This window comes from Acomys minous, assembly GCF_964271855.1.
Source record: "Acomys minous genome assembly, chromosome: 11".
In the NCBI taxonomy this organism is placed as follows: domain Eukaryota; kingdom Metazoa; phylum Chordata; class Mammalia; order Rodentia; family Muridae; genus Acomys; species Acomys minous.
In genome coordinates, this window is record NC_140492.1 from 60,423,529 (window position 1) to 60,440,651 (window position 17,123).

Consider the following 17,123-nt stretch of genomic DNA (forward strand, 5'->3'; position numbering starts at 1 on the left):
CTGGGGTTCTGAGTGGATTGTGCCGGCCGCCCCGGGGACCTGGTTAGCCTCCGACCTTCCCTGCTCTCCCTACACTTGCCCAGTAACGGTTCTTCCTGCCCCCCCTTCTTACGGCCTGCTTTGTGCTTTGCTAACTTGCATGTCCCCAGTGGCTGCTGTAAATAGCGACGAGGCCAGGCGGGAGTCTCTGTTCTGTCCTGATGAGCTAGACTCGCTCTTCTCCTACTTTGATACTTCTTCAAAACTGCGTAGTAGTAAGTACACTCTTGTGGAGCATCCACGTCTGTGCCAGCGCTCATTGTGCGGTGTGGCCATCTCTCTAGCTGTCGCCCATTGTCTTGGGGTTATACATCACCACAGTCACTTCTCCCAGCACTTGTGGGGTAATGAGGTGTGTCAGAGCTCTGAAAGGAAGTTTATCTTCAGGCTTTGTGATTGATTCATGTTCCAATTAGCCGTGTTACGAAAGGATTACGATTGCAGTGCGTTTGTGGTGCCGGTGCTGGCTAAGTTCATGTTCCCGTGCACCAGCTCGTGTTGTAACTCGTTGGTTGTGGGAGTCGGCTTTCCAACCGCCGTGAACTTACTCACTAGCCTTTTTCCCTTCTCCTCAGTCAAAAGTAATGACAGTGGCATCCAGCAAGGCTCTGACGATGGCCGAGAATCTTTGCCTTCCACGGTGTCAGCCAATAGCTTGTATGAGCCTGGTGAGTTTTGATGAAGTCCGTGGTGATTGCTATAGTTTGTTGAAAAATGTATGTGTCCAAAGTCGGCTCTTTCATGGGCGTGCTTGCATGTGTGTGCTCACAGGACAGCTAGAGGTTGATGTCTGCTGTCTTTCCCGGTGTCTCCCCACCTTCCTGTTGGGGAGGGGAGGGAGTATAGTTGACGGCTTGGACCATGATGTGTGTGCATGTGTCATGTGCCCGTGGGAGCCCTGGGGTTTCTGTTACCCTAGTTCTGTGCCTCTGGAACCGGCCTCTCCTGTCCCATTACAGTCGCCATCCCTAACACCATTCTGCTTTCTGAGAGTGGAAGATGGCTTTGTTGTTATTGTTGTTTAGAGAAATGAGATCATTTAGTATGCAATTTTTAAATTTCTTTTGTTCAGTTTACTTGTTCCAAAATAGCTGTGCCATTATACTTATTAATTGCTCATTTCTTTCGTATCTTTATTGTCTTTTTCCAAACTTTTACTAGAAGGTTTACATTTACTTAGTGAGGACTACTGAAATATTAATGGAATCAGTGGCAACATAAGAACGGAAGTCAGGGGAAGTAGTTGTATGTGTAGAAACATCAGACCCCAGAATGCCCCGTTTTCTGCAGCATTACTGACCATAAGAGGAAATGCACTGGGCATTGCAATACACAGCTGTTCCTAACAGGGTACAGCACGGATTGAGACTTTCTCAAATACTTAGCCTAGGATACCAGCTGATGTCATCCCATGAGAAGGCTAAATGCTTGGGGAATGATTAGTCTCTAAGAGATAATGACAAGCGTGTGAGAATCTGTCTTACGCTCACTGGGATGGATGAGTGGTTTCTTACGTCACAATGTTTATACTGTGAGTTTAAGAGTTCAGTTTAATATATGTAATACATATATATTTATATATTACATATACATATAATAAAGGTATCCTAGCCACTCACCGGCCCTAAGTTACCTTTCCTAACCATTTCCGGATTTACAGCTTGTTAGCTTTAAGTTCCTCTTCACTCTGCTCCCCCACTGTTACGTCATTCGCCGCCAACAGAACTCTTTCTTCCTGCAAACCCTTTCTGTACATGTTAAGCAATTTGCCTCCTGTGCTAAGAGCACGTTCTTACTGATGTGTTTGTGCTTTGCTTTCCAGAAGGAGAAAGGCCAGAATCTTCTGTGTTTCTTGACGCTAAACAACTTAATCCAGGACTTCAGCTTTATAGGGCTTCATATGAAAAAAACCTTCCCAAAATGGCTGAGGCTTTGGCTCATGGTGCCGATGTGAACTGGGCTAATTCAGATGAAAACCAAGCAACACCACTCATTCAGGCTGTACTAGGGGTATGACTTGATGATTCGGGCTATGCTAGGGGTGTGACTTCATGCATTCAGGCTGTATTAGCAGTGTGACTTCATGATTTGGGCTGTGCTAGGGGTGTGACTTGATGCATCCCGGTTGTATTAAGGGTGTGACTTCATGCATTCAGGCTGTATTAGGGGTGTGACTTCATGCATTTGGGCTATATATAAAATATCATAAAATTTAAACAAATCATCATTATTGTTACTAGTCTAAGATGGGATAGAAAGTAACAAAGTCTCTCAGTGATTTCTGACTTTTGGGAGGGGCAGCTAGAAGAGAATTCTGAGAATACAAGAGAACTAGTATGCTTTGCTGGACTTGAAACTGTTATTAGTAGTTCTTGGAAGAATCAAATGTAACTTATTTCTCTGCTGCGTGCATATGGATGTGCTCTTTCTCATTTGCATTTATCCATTGTCATCTTCTCTTCCTTAAGGGCTCTTTGGTGACGTGCGAGTTCCTCTTACAGAATGGTGCTAATGTGAACCAAAGAGATGTCCAAGGGCGGGGACCACTGCACCACGCCACGGTCTTAGGACACACAGGGTAGGTCACAGTGCTTATATATGTAAGTAGCTTTTATTTTGAAAAACTACTTGGAAATAATGTTTTTATCATTTTCTCGGGTTAAGGTTATTATATAGTATTTGTAAAAGTACATTCTTGTGTCGCAGTGGAATCTGAACGTTAAAGATTCTCACTCACAAGAAAAACTATGGTCAGTGTTCTTGCTTGCTTTCTGTTGTTGTGATAAACAGCAAACCCCAAAGCCGTGTGGGAGAGGAGAGGGTTTATACCTCCATGCCACAGTTGGTCACGGAGGGAAATCCGGGAAGGAAGTCGAGCAGGAGACTGGAGGCAGGAGCTGAAGCAGAGGCCGCAGAGCCGTGCTGCTTATGTCTGTGTGTGGATGTGTACACGAGTGTGCAATGTCTGTGGAGGCCAAAGGTGTCAGGTCCCCTAAAGCCGGAGTTATAGATGGATGTAAGCTGCCCGATGATGTGGGTGCTGGGAATCGAACTCAGGGCCTGTGCCAAGAGCAGCATGTGCTCTTAATTGATAAGCTATATAGCTTCAGCCCCCAACTTGCTTTCTCATGCAGTCCAGGCCTACCTGCCTATAGTTAGTGTCCTTCACAGTGGCCTGGGCCCTTCCACATCAGTCAGCAATCAGGGGTGTTCCCCACGGCCTTGCCCACAGGCCGTTTTCAACCAGGGTTCCCTATTTTCAGGAGTCTCTAGTTTGTGCCAAGTTCACAATAATAACTAACCAGTATAACTAGTGTACAGCTATAGCTAACCAATATAGCTAGTGTACAGCTATAGCTAACCAGTATAGCTAGTGTACAGACATAACTAACTAGTATATTGGGCAGTGTGGAGCTCTTAGTCAGCTTTTATCATTGAAATCTGTTCATTGACTATTGTAGGATACATTAAGAATTTTCTTATACAATGTTATTTAAGTTAGGGAGAACTTTGTATTTTTTATGGTGAAATGATTGGTTTTTGTCTTCATACTGACTGAGAAATGCTGTTCCGTTAAACAGGCAGGTATGTTTATTCCTAAAGCGAGGTGCCAATCAACATGCCACTGATGAAGAAGGGAAGGACCCTCTCAGTATAGCCGTGGAAGCAGCCAATGCGGACATAGTAACCCTGTAAGTGCCTCCTTTGTACTTACTTCCTATTACACATTGCTTGTACAAATAGTCATGGCTGTCCTGGAGCTCGCTGTGTAGACCAGGCTGGCCTGGAACTCACAGACATCCACCTGCCTTTGCCTCCCTGAGTGCTGAGAGTAAAGGCGAGCGCTCCCACAGCTTTAAACTCAGCGTTTTGTGTGTGCCACACCTCTAGGCACACTGGATGTGGCAAGCACTTTACAGTGCATGGGCTCATTTGTTCCTCACACTAACTCTGTGAGAATACTATTCCTTCATCACTTCATAGATAAGGAAGCGAAGCCTCAGACGATTGGAGGAATTAATAAGTGTCAGAGCTAGGAGCTCACACTGAGACTTTCTGCTCTGGTGTCTGGACTCTTGGCTACTTGTGCTGTCCTACCAGAGCACTAGAAACAGGAGCCATGGTCGCCCCAGCTGCTCTCTTTCCCCTGTGGGAGGCTGGGCTGGGCTGGGCGGAGCAACAGGGACCTTATTCTACTACTTTGAGGATTAGCAGCTCATCAAACTGGAGGGACAGCAGCCTTTAAAGCCAGGTGTTCACACGGACACCTGATTATTTTTAACACAAATGACATGTTTTTGAATGTTTGAGTTACGTTTTCCGTGCTCTAATACAGAGACTAGAGGTTTTCAGTTGGTTTGCGTGTTAGATCAAAGAACTTAGAACCTAGAGATGTGATGCTGTCGGCTGTGCTTCATCTCGTGATGCTATTGGAAGCCAGTTTTCCGTCGGGTGACCTTCCGTTCTGGGCTAACAGAAGTTGAGACTGGATGACCCCCTCCTCAGGATGCCTTCAGTGCGCAGGGACCCTGGGGCTGCTCTCAGCCGTCACCTTCAGTGCGCAGGGACCCTGGGGCTGCTCTCAGCCGTCACCTTCAGTGCGCAGGGACCCTGGGGCTGCTCTCAGCCGTCACCTTCAGTGCGCAGGGACCCTGGGGCTGCTCTCAGCCGTCACCTTCCACTGAGAGATTTTGACTTGCTCACTCCACCTCTCCCACCCTCTACCCAGCAAGACACAGACCACAGAGGGTTATTGTTACTGTGCTGTTGCCTACTGCATCAATTAGAATGCCCTGCAAACATGCCCATAGGCCAGTCTGATCCAGACAGCCCCAAGGTGAGACATCTCCTCCCCTCCCCGCCACATAGCTCTGGCCCACATCAAACTGACAGATGAAGGCAGCTAGGAGAACACCTTTTCAGAGACTCCACATAGCAAAGGAATGCTTAGGACCCATCCTTAATGCACATGGTTAATAGGGAGGTGGAGGGAAATGTTGGTGACAGATGCTGTGGTTGCCAGGGGGAGCTCTCAGAAGAGCGAGAGCGAGAGCTCTGGGAAAGCTGAGGACAATGTGGTGGCCTAGCAGGCACTACAGAGGATGCTTTCTGTGTTCCTTTTTGTTTTGTTTTCAGAAAAAGAAGAAATACTTGCTTTTGTTTGTTTGTTTAAATCTAATGTTACCTGTCTTCAGTTACCAGGATAGGTAACCCCAAAGAATATATGACCAATATGGTAAACTTGGGGAAATTTGATAACTCTTAGTCATTTATGATCGCTCTTGTATATCAAAATATATTTCTTTTATTTAGAAGGAGCACGTTGCTTGTGTGTTGAGAACTATCTTTCTCAGGCTAAGCTAATGAATAGTGCTAGGTTAATGCTTCCCTCCCGGAGAAGCGGTGACTTCATCAGGCTGCTGTGGGAGCTAGGAGTCCCCTGAGGCCTGGAGGAAGCAACCGGAAAGTGCCGTAGGCACCCTGCTTCCGTAAGAAATGCCTTCTGCTGGTTCGTGAGCATTGTGTGAACAGAGGTGACATACAGTTATCTTGTACTGCACATTGCTGGTTCGTGAGCATTGTGTGGACGGAGGTGAGATACAGTTATCTTGTACTGCACATTGCTGGTTCATGAGCATTGTGTGGACGGAGGTGACATACAGTTATTTTGTACTGCACATTGCTGGTTCGTGAGCATTGTGTGGACGGAGGTGAGATACAACTATTTTGTACTGCACATTGCTGGCCTGATAAGCTGAGGTTTTTACTTGACAGATGCTGGTAAAGCACTGGTTCCTCCAGCATGTAGCAGCTGCCGGTGTAACCGTGTGTTTATGGGTACTTGTGCTGCTTCCTCTAAGAGCTCTTCTTCTTTAATTCTAGGTTACGTTTAGCAAGGATGAATGAAGAGATGCGGGAATCAGAAGGACTCTATGGACAGCCAGGTCAATATTCTACTAACAATCATACTGAAATGCAGTATAAAAAGTGCATTCAGGAATTTATCAGTTTACAGTTGGAAGAGTCATAGCTCCGTAGCTAGCTGATGTGAGATTGTGGAGACTTTATAACGTCCTTGTAAATTGTGAGCCGTCAGCTTCTGTACTGTACTTACTGAACTCTCGGGTGGCTAGTCCTGGGCCTTTCCACACTCGGACCTGTTTCTCCTTCAGGACACCTGTACTTAGCGTGTTCAGTCAGCGCTGGCTGCAGGCACCCTCGCCTGCTGTCCAGATGTCTTCCACATGCACTCCAGCGAGTGAGTGCACCGATGGACACTCTAACGTGCTGCCCCGCGGAGAGCGGCTTCCGAAAGGAGTCTCGCTAGCTGTCCAGTGAATAGAACAGAAGGCTTTTCTTTTTGTTATTCAGGGATTTCTATACATTGTGTTCAGGGAACAAAGACAAATCACCATGTGTTTTGTATATAAAAAAGTTAGTATGGAAAATACCAAGAGTTTATTGATGAGTTTTGTATTCTAAGAATGAGTTGAAAATTTAAAGTACAAAATTACCAGTAAGTGAAAAGTCCACAGTGGGTATACAATTAGTTTCAGAGGCTGAAATGTATCTGTAGCTTTGTCCCCAGGCAACTGCACACTGTCTGCTTGGGTACGTAGATGTATTTAGAACAGTGTTTTGTGAACCAGATAGCGAATTAGACCTATCAGAAATCGCAGTTCATGGCCACCTCAGTCTTTATCTTGAGTGCTCCTCATCTCTGAGTGAGTCACGGTGTGAAGAAAGGGAAGAGAAGTCGACCAAGCTCTTCTGTTTGATGGACACCTGCTGGTTAGCCGTCTTCACCAGAAAGGGCGTTGCGTTCCAGTTCAGGCATTTGAGTGTATGAGTTACTAGTCTGCTTTATATCCTTACACATCTTACTAGTCATTTCAGGAATTCATCACTTTGCAATGAGCAGCTTTGTTTTATAAAAATGAATATCTATATTATTATTTTGAAATTTCTGTTCTTTGTTAGCTTCAGCCACTTACTTTATTTTGAGCACAGCAATCTATAACTATATCAGTGTGAGGCCATTTTTTTTTCCCTCAGAGGACTGTATTTACTATTTACTTTTGGCCTGATGTAAGAAGAAGAAGAGAGGACTTGATCAGATAACTACTTCTAATCCAGGGTGTTTCACTTTAATCCTGTGGCTCACGCATCCTGCCAGGCCACAGTGCTCTGAGGTGGGATATGCTGATATGCGCAAGGCTCAGTGCTAACTCTGGGTTTCACCTATTTGTCCCAGAGTTGGATGATAGCTCTTAAATTAGTTCTAATTTTGTAACAGATATCTTTAAATTATAGTATTACAGGGCCAGTTCTGAGGCCTTTGTGTTTAAGCACTTTAAATAGAAACTGATCAAAGAATATGAGCTGACATTGGTGAGGCAGCAGCGAACAGCAGGGTTGTAAGCTGTTACATTTGGATTTTCTTGAAATGGTAAAGGCCAGTGTTGAGCAAGCTGCACCTTCCTTAAGGTACTTGCCATGATGCCTGCCCAGCTGGTGAATCAGAGTTCGGAGGTCAGAAGTCAGAAGTCAGACGTCAGCAGTCAGTGGTCCATTTGCTCTGCAGAGGGAATTTGCAAGAGCAGGGCCTTTCTCTTTGCTCCACTTCCGGTCCTGCTTGAATCTCTTCTGTGTCATCCGGAAGTGTCCAGATAACCCCTTTCTCTGTTGTCTGTGTGCAGGTTTGTATGTGGGTATAGCAACTTACAGGTATCAATAGGAAAAGATTTTTTCCCTCAATTTTAGTGAAAACCCGAAAATGGGCCTCATTAAAATATTTTTTGAACCATCTTCAAATTTCAGTATAGAAGTTAAAAATTAGAATTCTGCCGACGATGCCAAGTTAAAAATAAGATTTAAAAAAAAAACTGTTTGAGAAGTATCTTGGAAATAATTAGATTGTAAACTCAGTTTTGGGGCCCAGTGTGTGACGGGGAATACTTTGTATGGTCAGGTGGTGTGATGAGGTGACACAGCAACTGTGCTCTGCGACTCTGCTTTCCCCTCCTGAGTCCTGGCGACACGCTTGGCTTGCATAGCTGTTCTTTCTTGTTCCTCTGTGTCTCACTGCGTTTTCCCTGCTAACTGCCTGCTTGCTTCATTGGCATCCTAGCCATAGGACGGAAACAGCAGACCTCTGGTAGTGCGTAGATACAGACACTGTCAGTCTTTTGATAGCAGCAGGCCTACTATTTAAAGGACCCAGTTTCCGTGTTTGGCAATCACAGACTTATTTCTAGGAAACCCCATTTCTAAACTTGTATCTATAACCCTGTGGACTCGCATTTTTCTTGCAAGGCAGTGTTAAGAGCGTGCAGCTTTTGAAAGAAAAATGGGTTCTCTTTCAGCAGCCTTAGACCTCTTTGGAGGCCTGGCCAGCTGAGGGGTAGCACACCTGGCTCCGGTGGTAGGGACACAGCTAGAAGCTTCTCGTGCTGGTTCTGGGCCCCTTGAGGGTCGGCAGGTTCTTAGCCAGTGGGGAGTCACGGCGTTAAGGAGCCTCTTCTGGTCGTGTGAGTATGCGGCTTCTGGGACCTATCCAATCATCTGTAGAAGGAAAATATTTCCAACTAGGAGGGGCAGGGTGACACCTGCGGTCACAGAGGGTGGGTATCCCATCCTCGTGAGGTCACCGACCTCTCTCAGCCATGCTAACTGTGCTGTGATGAATATTCTGCAGACCAAAAAGTAAAGGTGAATTTAAGCTGTCAGTGGAAACATAGAGGTATATATTTTAATAACTCAGAATTGTTCAGGCACATAAAAACTTGAACTTTCTGAATGGGAGAACCGTGATTAAGTAGCGTAAAGAATATGCTTAGCTGTCTTTTTGTAGTGAGCTGTTCAGTGTATTAATAGGAAGATTCCAGGGCAGTGTATCCTGGGATCTTGTTTGTGTGTCATAGTTCAGACAAATTAGATTTGACTTGGGAAATGTTTCAAGTGATTAAAATTCTCCTTGAAGTCTAGATAATGAAGTTCACTTTGTGTTGGCTATTTAAATAAATCACTATTGTTGTTTTTAACAACACATTTTGAGGTCTAAAGAAGGTAGCATACTAATAGTGCATTATTAATTTTTAAAAAACTGAATTTAACGAGTTTTGTGTGTGAAGCTAGAAATTTCCTTTTGTATCATATGAACTCTTAAATGTTTGCAGTCCATGAAACCAATAATTATTACAGCACCAACATTCTCCTTCAAGGACGCGTTTAATTCAGTGAATGAAAGGTCTTATAATTAGTTTTGCATGGTACAATGGTTTTACTAAAATGTACTTGTATAATATGTACTAGGTGATTTAAAATCAAACACTAGAAAATCATATAGAAAAAAACAGCTCGTTATACGGAATATGCATCGCTGAATGTAGAAGCCATATGTTGCCACTGTACTGTTGTGATCCTTAAGAACGCTCATCTGGTGCTATCTGTGAATGACCTCGCGTTAGCGTCTGCTAGATCTTTCTCCCTTTCCTTCCTGAATATATAATGTGTGCCTTTTACGTTACTTCTGGTGTTGACTGGTAAAATCAATGTGGTATTTTTGTATTATAATCTGCACTTTACACTTTCTCGGAAAGTAAAATCCTAGACTATCTGAATAGTATTTTAAAAATATTTATAATGTTTACAATAAATATTTTACATATTTTAATTCAACATCTGAAAAAGAGAAAAGATTAAAATATTTTATATGGTTTGTTAATTGTTATTTAATGTTGCGCTCCTCTCAGTTTACTTTCTGGCCTACGGTAGGGTGGCCAAGCACAGGAACAGGTTGTAGTTTGTTGGGCCTATGATCAGACAGTTTGCGCAGCTCCGTGGGTTAGCCGCCATGGGACGCGTCAGCACTGGCCTCCAGCCGCCTGTTAGATTCTGCTCCCACTGTCCTTTCCCCTTCTAAAGCAGATTGATCAGGGTCAGCTGATTATTTCATGTCGTGATTCAATTCCCAGCATTTTAATAATTGCTTTTTACATAGACTAAATATTAAGAGTACTAAAATCTTTTTATTAAAATTCTCATGTTATGTTTTTAGGTCTTTTTACTAGATTTTTATCTGGCCCCTTAGTATTTTTCTAATTCTCTAGCTTTTGGTATGACACCTGTGTCCTCCACAATCTTGCTTTTAAAGACTTACAGAGTTTACTGTTAACCATAACTGTAATAACGAGATCATCGCAGAATGGGATGCACTTGGGGAAGTGACAGTACTATGGCGACAAGCATCATTTAAAACAGTACTTTATGCTCAAGTGAGAACAGAATGGTGCTACAAGTCTGATGCATGAGTCATCCCAAAAATAAGATTTCTCCCTTCGAGGGGTTTGTGTGTGTGTGTGTGTGTGTGTGTGTGTGTGTGTGTGTGTGTGTGTGTGTGTGTCTGTAGTTCCTCAGCAAGAACCATGGTGTCCAGCTTGCCATGGTGTCCTTACCTGTAATCTGCATCTCGGCAAGAGCGTTGATGGCTTCTCAAGTTTCCTTTTCCATTTGCACAGCATCCTTGCTCTTAAGTCAGAAGACAGTGTACGGCTGTGGTTTGGTAGTCACTTTCTGGCCTTTCAATTTAATGAGCTTAGTGAACAGTGGATCAGATACATTAGTTCTAAACCTCAGTGTGCACGAGCCACTCTTGACAAACAGCTGTTTCCGTGTAAAGCACTCCTAGTTAATGACAGCATAGGAAGCCTTTTCTGCCTGATGGCTGCCTGTCACCTTAGCAACCTGCGTCCATCAGAACCTTAACTAGTATCTGGCTTCAGTCATTTCTTTTAACTTTTATCAAAGAAAGTGTTTTCTTATACAATGTGCTGTTTAATTCATTTCAAATAACCTGGTCTTACGTGTGCTAACGAGCGTGTTTCTTCACCTTGCTTTCCAACGCTTGCATCTTGCTCCTTTCTAACCCTGAGCGTCCCTCTGCGGTGCATCTGAGTCCTTCTCTCAGGTATAGCTTCCCTTTCTTAAGTATTTCTCTGGTGTTATTTTTTACCTGGCCTTTTTCCTTCCAAAAATGCTATTGGAACAAACCTTTAATATAATGCCGTGAATCCTAAAGTAATATGAATAAAAATCAATGTTGTTTTATTAATACCTGAACTGTATAAACTTTAAGTGTCTTTATTTTACTTTCATGCAGGTGATGAAACTTACCAGGACATTTTTCGTGATTTTTCTCAAATGGCATCCAATAACCCAGAGAAACTCAATCGTTTCCAGCAAGATTCACAGAAGTTCTGAGCGTTTTACAAAGGGGAAACTATGAAATTTGCTGAATTTGTAATATGTACAACCAAAAACTTACACCTTCTTTTTGTTTTTGTTTTTGTTTTTACTGCTTTAATTCTACTTACTTAATTTAGGTAGACATTGAATTGTTTGGGAAAAATGGTACCCATTCATTGGCAATTTTGTAAATGATATCAGATCTCCTACAACTGGGAAAGGGAGAAATCCTTTATAGTTCCTCTTTTATTTAAGAAGAAAAATCTTTTTAATGGGTTGCGATTTTTTTTTAATTAAGTTGTGTCCAGATCTAAGCCGTCTCTCAGTTCTACATGTTAGGATGCCACCCTGTTAGACCCCTCCATTCTTTGCCATGTGTGGCCCCTCCATCCTTTGCCCTGGGTGGTCCCTCCATCCTTTGCCCTGGGTGGTCCCTCCATCCTTTGCCCTGGGTGGCCCCTCCATCCTTTGCCCTGGGTGGCCCCTCCATCCTTTGCCCTGGGTGGCCCCTCCATCCTTTGCCGTGGGTGGCCCCTCCATCCTTTGCCGTGGGTGGCCCCTCCATCCTTTGCCGTGGATGGCCCCTCCATCCTTTGCCGTGGGTGGCCCCTCCATCCTTTGCCGTGGGTGGCACAGTGCTTGCCCGGGAGCATCCAGTCACTATGTCTGCAGCAGTGGGAGCCAGGTATCTCGCCTGCTTGGAGGGTGTGTCTTTTCTGTGGTTGCCCTGATAATTATTGGTGGTTCAGGAATACACATGCGTGTTTTCTGGTAGCTCAGCTATGGTACCCATGACATTCGATGCCATCGCTAGGACCAGAGAGCGTGCCCCTCATTCACTCAAGGCGCCATTGCACTTCAGTACCTAGGCAGACATGGCTGCTGTCTGAGTAGGCCACACTTCAGTCTTCAGATTCGTTTTGTCTTACGGTGCAAAGAAGCTCTTACTTTTTTCTTCCTTCAATCACCAGAAGAATTCTAGTTCAGTTTTTATCCTTGGGTTGATTTTCTAAAACCTTGACAGATCATCAGTGTGACAGAACTGGGCTTCAGAAGTTGACTGTTGGAAAATTGGGCTTTCATTAAAACATGGTGATTTCAAAGATAATATAGGGCATTTTTATAATTGGAATTTATCCATTTTAAGATATATATTTTTTACTGTTACTCCTGGTGAAAGAAAAAAATCTCCATGTAAAGGAAAAGAAAGCTAATTTTTTTTTCTGTTTATACTAAAATTTACCAGCAATAAAATCCTTTTATTTTTTCTACATTTATCTTGTGTACTATACAACATTATGTATTCTTTTAAATTTTATCTTGTATATAGCTTTAGAATTAAGTAAAATGTTCTTGACCTTTAAGTTCCAATTATGAACATGTGATACAGTTTGGTCCGATGCCACCTGTGACTGATGTGTCTTGTCAAAGTGTGGAATGAATGAGTACCTGCCTGTAGCTCACAGCAGTACTGTTGATTACATTAACTCTTTTAGAAATTATTTGGAAGTAGCATTGATACTCTGCTTCACAGAAACATTTTTAAATGTATATAAGATTATAGTTAATTAAATAAAAATTTTAACATTTTCCCACAGTATGTAGAGCCTTACTTTGATTAAATATAAAATCAGAATCTAAGCAGACATTCTATTGAAATAAACTTGCAACACAGATAAGGTCCCGTAGTTCAGCCAAGTTGCAAGCGTGTAATGCTTATTTAGTAAGTCACCACATATTAGGAATATGGACCTACTGGGATTTGTTTCTGAGGAAGTGTGCACTTCCACAGGATGAAAGATTCTGTCTTCCTGTCTCGCCTCCGACTTGAAGATCATCTGATCTTGTAGATATTTTGTTAAAGACAAATTTGTGATATTCTAATTGGTATGTATTCTGAAGTTTATTGTCCTAAAACATGTTCAAGGAAGAAAAATAGGCTGAAGAAGGGAAGACAGGGGAAAGGCCACCTTTCGTCCGCAGTGCTCGCTCTTGGTCACCCTGGAGCCCCCGCCTTGCCTGTGGAGGTGCAGATGGGCATCCCTTTGGTCTGGCTGCAGGAGGCGATCTCTCTCGACGGAGCTGCTTGCCTCCGTGGCTAGTGTTGGAAATCCTTGTTGTGGCAGACGGTAGTGTCTACCCCTTAATGTCTAGAGTGTTTTATTTTAAGCCTTAAAGATTCAAGTGTATTTAAAATGCCTTAAAGATTATTATGATTCTGAATATCTGTAGAAAAAGCTACATCTTTCAATATTGTGTGAAAGCCGCAGTACAAGACTATATTTCTGTGGCTTACTGACTTTTCTCAATGTGCTGACAAACTGAATGGCAGGAATGGAGTATGGCAAGGCTTTAAATTAATAGTTATAGAGTAGGTTAGCTCTTGGATGCGCTTGCTGCGCTCAGTAATAGCTGTGTGAGGCACGCTGTGAAGGGTTCCTTGCATTAGGAGAGCAGCACGTGCACAGCGCCAGTCGCACACTCAGGCTGCTCTTTCTGACTGCTCTGCTGTCTCTCCAGGACAGATATGCTGACAGGGGTTTGAGTCTTCGTTATTAGTCTATTGGCTCTTCTTCATGCTCTCATTAATGTAAAACTTGGATTACTGCCAAAATAAGAGCTGAGGCGCTGTGACGGAACATGGACATAGGTGCCCAAGCCACCGCTCACCAGGCTTCATCGTGACACATGTTCAAGATTTCCAAAATATGTTTAGTACACTTCTTGGAAATTAAAAAGTTTCCAGCATTATAGTGTGCCTAATCAATTGACTCTGGTGTTTGGCGTAGTTAGGGAGCTTTGGTATTTACTTCCCCCAAGGTAATCCAGCTTGCAGCTTGTACTTTAGTACATCGTGGAAGCATTTTAGGAAGAAACAAATAATACACTTGCATTTTATAGAATTTAAGTTTGTTAACATGTTAGCAGTATTTAAAAGTAAAATTTTCTTCATATTAGATATGATCATAACCCAAGTTGTGTGTAAAACCAAACTGGCTGCCCACTTTGAATAATCAGACATTCCCAGATCACTCATTCTCAAATGAACTTTTTGTGTGGTTGCATTTTGACCATTAGCATGGGCTGGAAAATGTGCAGGTTTTTGTTTTTGTTTTTAATGAAATCCTATGTCCATAGTGACTTTAGTTCATATCCTGCTTGGATCCGGGGGTCCTCACAAGTAAAGTGAATGAATGAAGCAAAGGAAAACCACAAACGCTCCCTTCATATGTTTCATGGTGCACGGCATACTTTCACATTACCTTTTCTCTCCTGATGTCACAGGAGGACTTCTAAGACCTTAGTCCTTGAGTGCCACCCTTGCTGTGTCTTTACCCTAGCCTGGCCCTCTTGTTTTACACAGATGGTCACTTGGTTTGCTAGTTGGAGGCAGAGCTGACCCATGACCCATCTCTGCATGTGTGTCCTGAGAGGGTGCGACAGCATTGTGAAGCGGCTGCTTTCCCTGCGTTTGACAGGAGACTCCAGGTTCTCTGGAGACGCTCATTACAAAGGCTAAAGGAACGCATTGGAATTTGAAAGCATCACATTGTAGAGAAGTCTGCGTTTTTTCTCCCAATAGCAAACATTAATAGAAACCAAGTATTATAAAGTTAAGCCCAGCATCTATTAACTTCAAATGCAATAGAAGTACAGGAAGGGCTTAGGCTCTGTTTGTCGGCGCCCGGCTACGAGAAGGATAGTCTTTGTGGGCATCTTTTCCTGTTTACATGGAGGGGATCATGTGGCAAAGCAAGATTTGATTAAATACAACCGTTCTTTGCATTGATCTTCTCGCTGTCCTATTTCCGAGGTCTTTCTCATCCTCCAACCTGATTTTGGGTATTAGTTTTTAGCAGGGAAAGCTTGCTGCATCACCAGTGTCGGTAGCACTGTTTTACATGGAGGCTAAAGGTTAGCTGTTGGAAACAACAAGCTCCCTTTAAGATACATGTTTACTTGTGCTTCCTGACATTTCTGGATCATTCCGGTTGTACTATTTCTTGCTACCTGTGAAAAGGATTTTAAGAATGTGTAACCAACACTCCATTACTTTTTATTAGTGTGTAGAGGATTTGTATCTAATTCACGAATGTAGTTTTACTGTAGTTTGTCATTGTAAATGAAGCAAAGTACATTATCTTTATAGTTATTCTAAAATGTACATTATGTAAGAATTGTAAATATACTTGATTACTTTGTATGCTGAAAATTTACAATAATAAGTCAATAAAAAAAATCTTGCTTCTGGTACAGTTACTGTAAATGCCTGGACTTCTTTCAGCTATGTTGTAGTCGACCTAACATCTGTTCTAGTTAAGGTTCAGTTTGGTTTTCCGACGGAGGGCCATGTTGATCGCATTCGTTGATGACTACTTCAGTTCAGAAACCCCTTCTGACCCTTTAAATAGTTTCTTCTCTCCGATACCAGAGATGCTGCCCCCCACCCCCACCTGCTTCACACAGTAAAGACTGCAGGAGACTCTTACAGACCCGGCCTCTGCTTCTCCAGTTCTAGTCTCTTGGGGTCCCTAACCTTGGCAGCACATCCACACTCCAGAACCCTGCTTCTGTGGGAGTGGGACCAAAGGAATGGAGAGCCCGGAAGCTGAGCCACAAGCGAAGCTCGGTGCTGCTTTCCCTTTAAATGTTAAAGCAGCCGCAGACAGAGGGGTCTGCCCTATGACCCTGCCTTTCATTTTCAGAGTGGTCTCTAAAGAGAACCCACAGCAAGGGTCTTAAATGAAAGCAAACAGCTTTTCTTATTTTCCCCCTTTGTCCGTTTGTTTTGTTTTGCAAAAGCAGTAGTACATTTTCACTGCAAAAATAAAGTTTAAGTCACTGAAAAGGGCTAGGTATGATGGCATGTGTGTGTAATCTCAACACACCAGGAGTCAGAGGCAGGGGGGTTTGAGGTAACAAGAGCCTGCTCCAAAAAAAGCAAAAACAACCAGAAACATCACCTGGAAAACAAGACTGAAGTATAAAGAAAAATCATGTCTAATTCTGTCACCTACCTGTGCTGTCCAAAATGGAATCTGCTAGCTACAAGTACCATCTTGTTTATTTCCTGTGCATATGTGTGCATGGCTATGTGTTTGTGGGTGTATGCATGTACAGGTACTAGAGAACAGGGATGTGCATGTGGAGAACAGATTGCATCCTTGGGTGTCACTCCCCTTCAGGCACAGCTTAGATTGTTTGAGGAAAGGTCTCTCACCGGCTTGACACTTGTCAATTAGGCTAGGCCAGATGGCCAATGGGCCCCAAGGATCTGTCTCTGCCTCCCCAGTGGCAGTGCTGGGAGTACAAGCTGTGCCATCATGCCAGACTTTTGGACTGGGGTCATGGTGAGCAAACTCAGATCCTCCGTGTGCACCTTGGCAGTCATTGTATTGCCTGAGCTGCTGCCCCAGTTTGCACAAGTCCCTATTAATCAAAATCCAGCGACGGCGAGTTCAGTTTTCAGCCAGGGTGCCACATCTTGAGAGCTCAGTAGCCACATGTGGCTAATGACTCTTCTGGACATCGTGGATTGCAGATTACGTTCTTTTTGACTAGGCAGGTGCTGTGGTGCGCACGCCTGTAATCTCAGTACTCAGGGATGCAGAGGCAGGCGGATCTCGCCGTGACTCCAAGGCCAGTGCAGCCTACAAAGGGAGCCCAGGCCAGCCAAGGCTACACAGAGAAACCCTTTCTTTTTGGCTGATGCTAATAGGGTGCCGTGCCTTGTTATAGAAGCCCTTCTAGGCCTTGGGTCTTTATTTATGGATACAGCAGACGATATTGCTCTACAACCTTCTTTCACTTAGATGGACCAAAGTAATTTCAGTAGT

At 43.5% G+C, this 17,123-nt stretch overlaps 1 protein-coding gene across 3 annotated transcripts in view; it reads left to right on the forward strand.

The window, feature by feature from the left end:
• The window catches only part of ACAP2 (ArfGAP with coiled-coil, ankyrin repeat and PH domains 2), a 126,219-nt gene extending 110,687 nt beyond the window's left edge, over window positions 1-15,532 (forward strand). Inside the window, exons 18-24 of one of the 3 annotated variants that reach the window (XR_014782959.1) lie at window positions 150-254; window positions 615-707; window positions 1,862-2,049; window positions 2,508-2,617; window positions 3,621-3,731; window positions 5,923-11,008; window positions 11,201-15,532. Coding sequence is in view for 2 of the 3 variants with exons in the window: in XM_084800908.1 (XP_084657034.1) it covers window positions 150-254; window positions 615-707; window positions 1,862-2,049; window positions 2,508-2,617; window positions 3,621-3,731; window positions 5,923-5,984; window positions 11,201-11,301 (770 nt within the window). In the remaining variant the exon portion in view is untranslated. The remainder of the gene's footprint in view (window positions 1-149; window positions 255-614; window positions 708-1,861; window positions 2,050-2,507; window positions 2,618-3,620; window positions 3,732-5,922; window positions 11,009-11,200) is intronic. The other 2 variants (XM_084800908.1, XM_084800909.1) reach the window with 2 other exon arrangements.
• The last annotated feature ends 1,591 nt before the right edge of the window (window positions 15,533-17,123 follow it).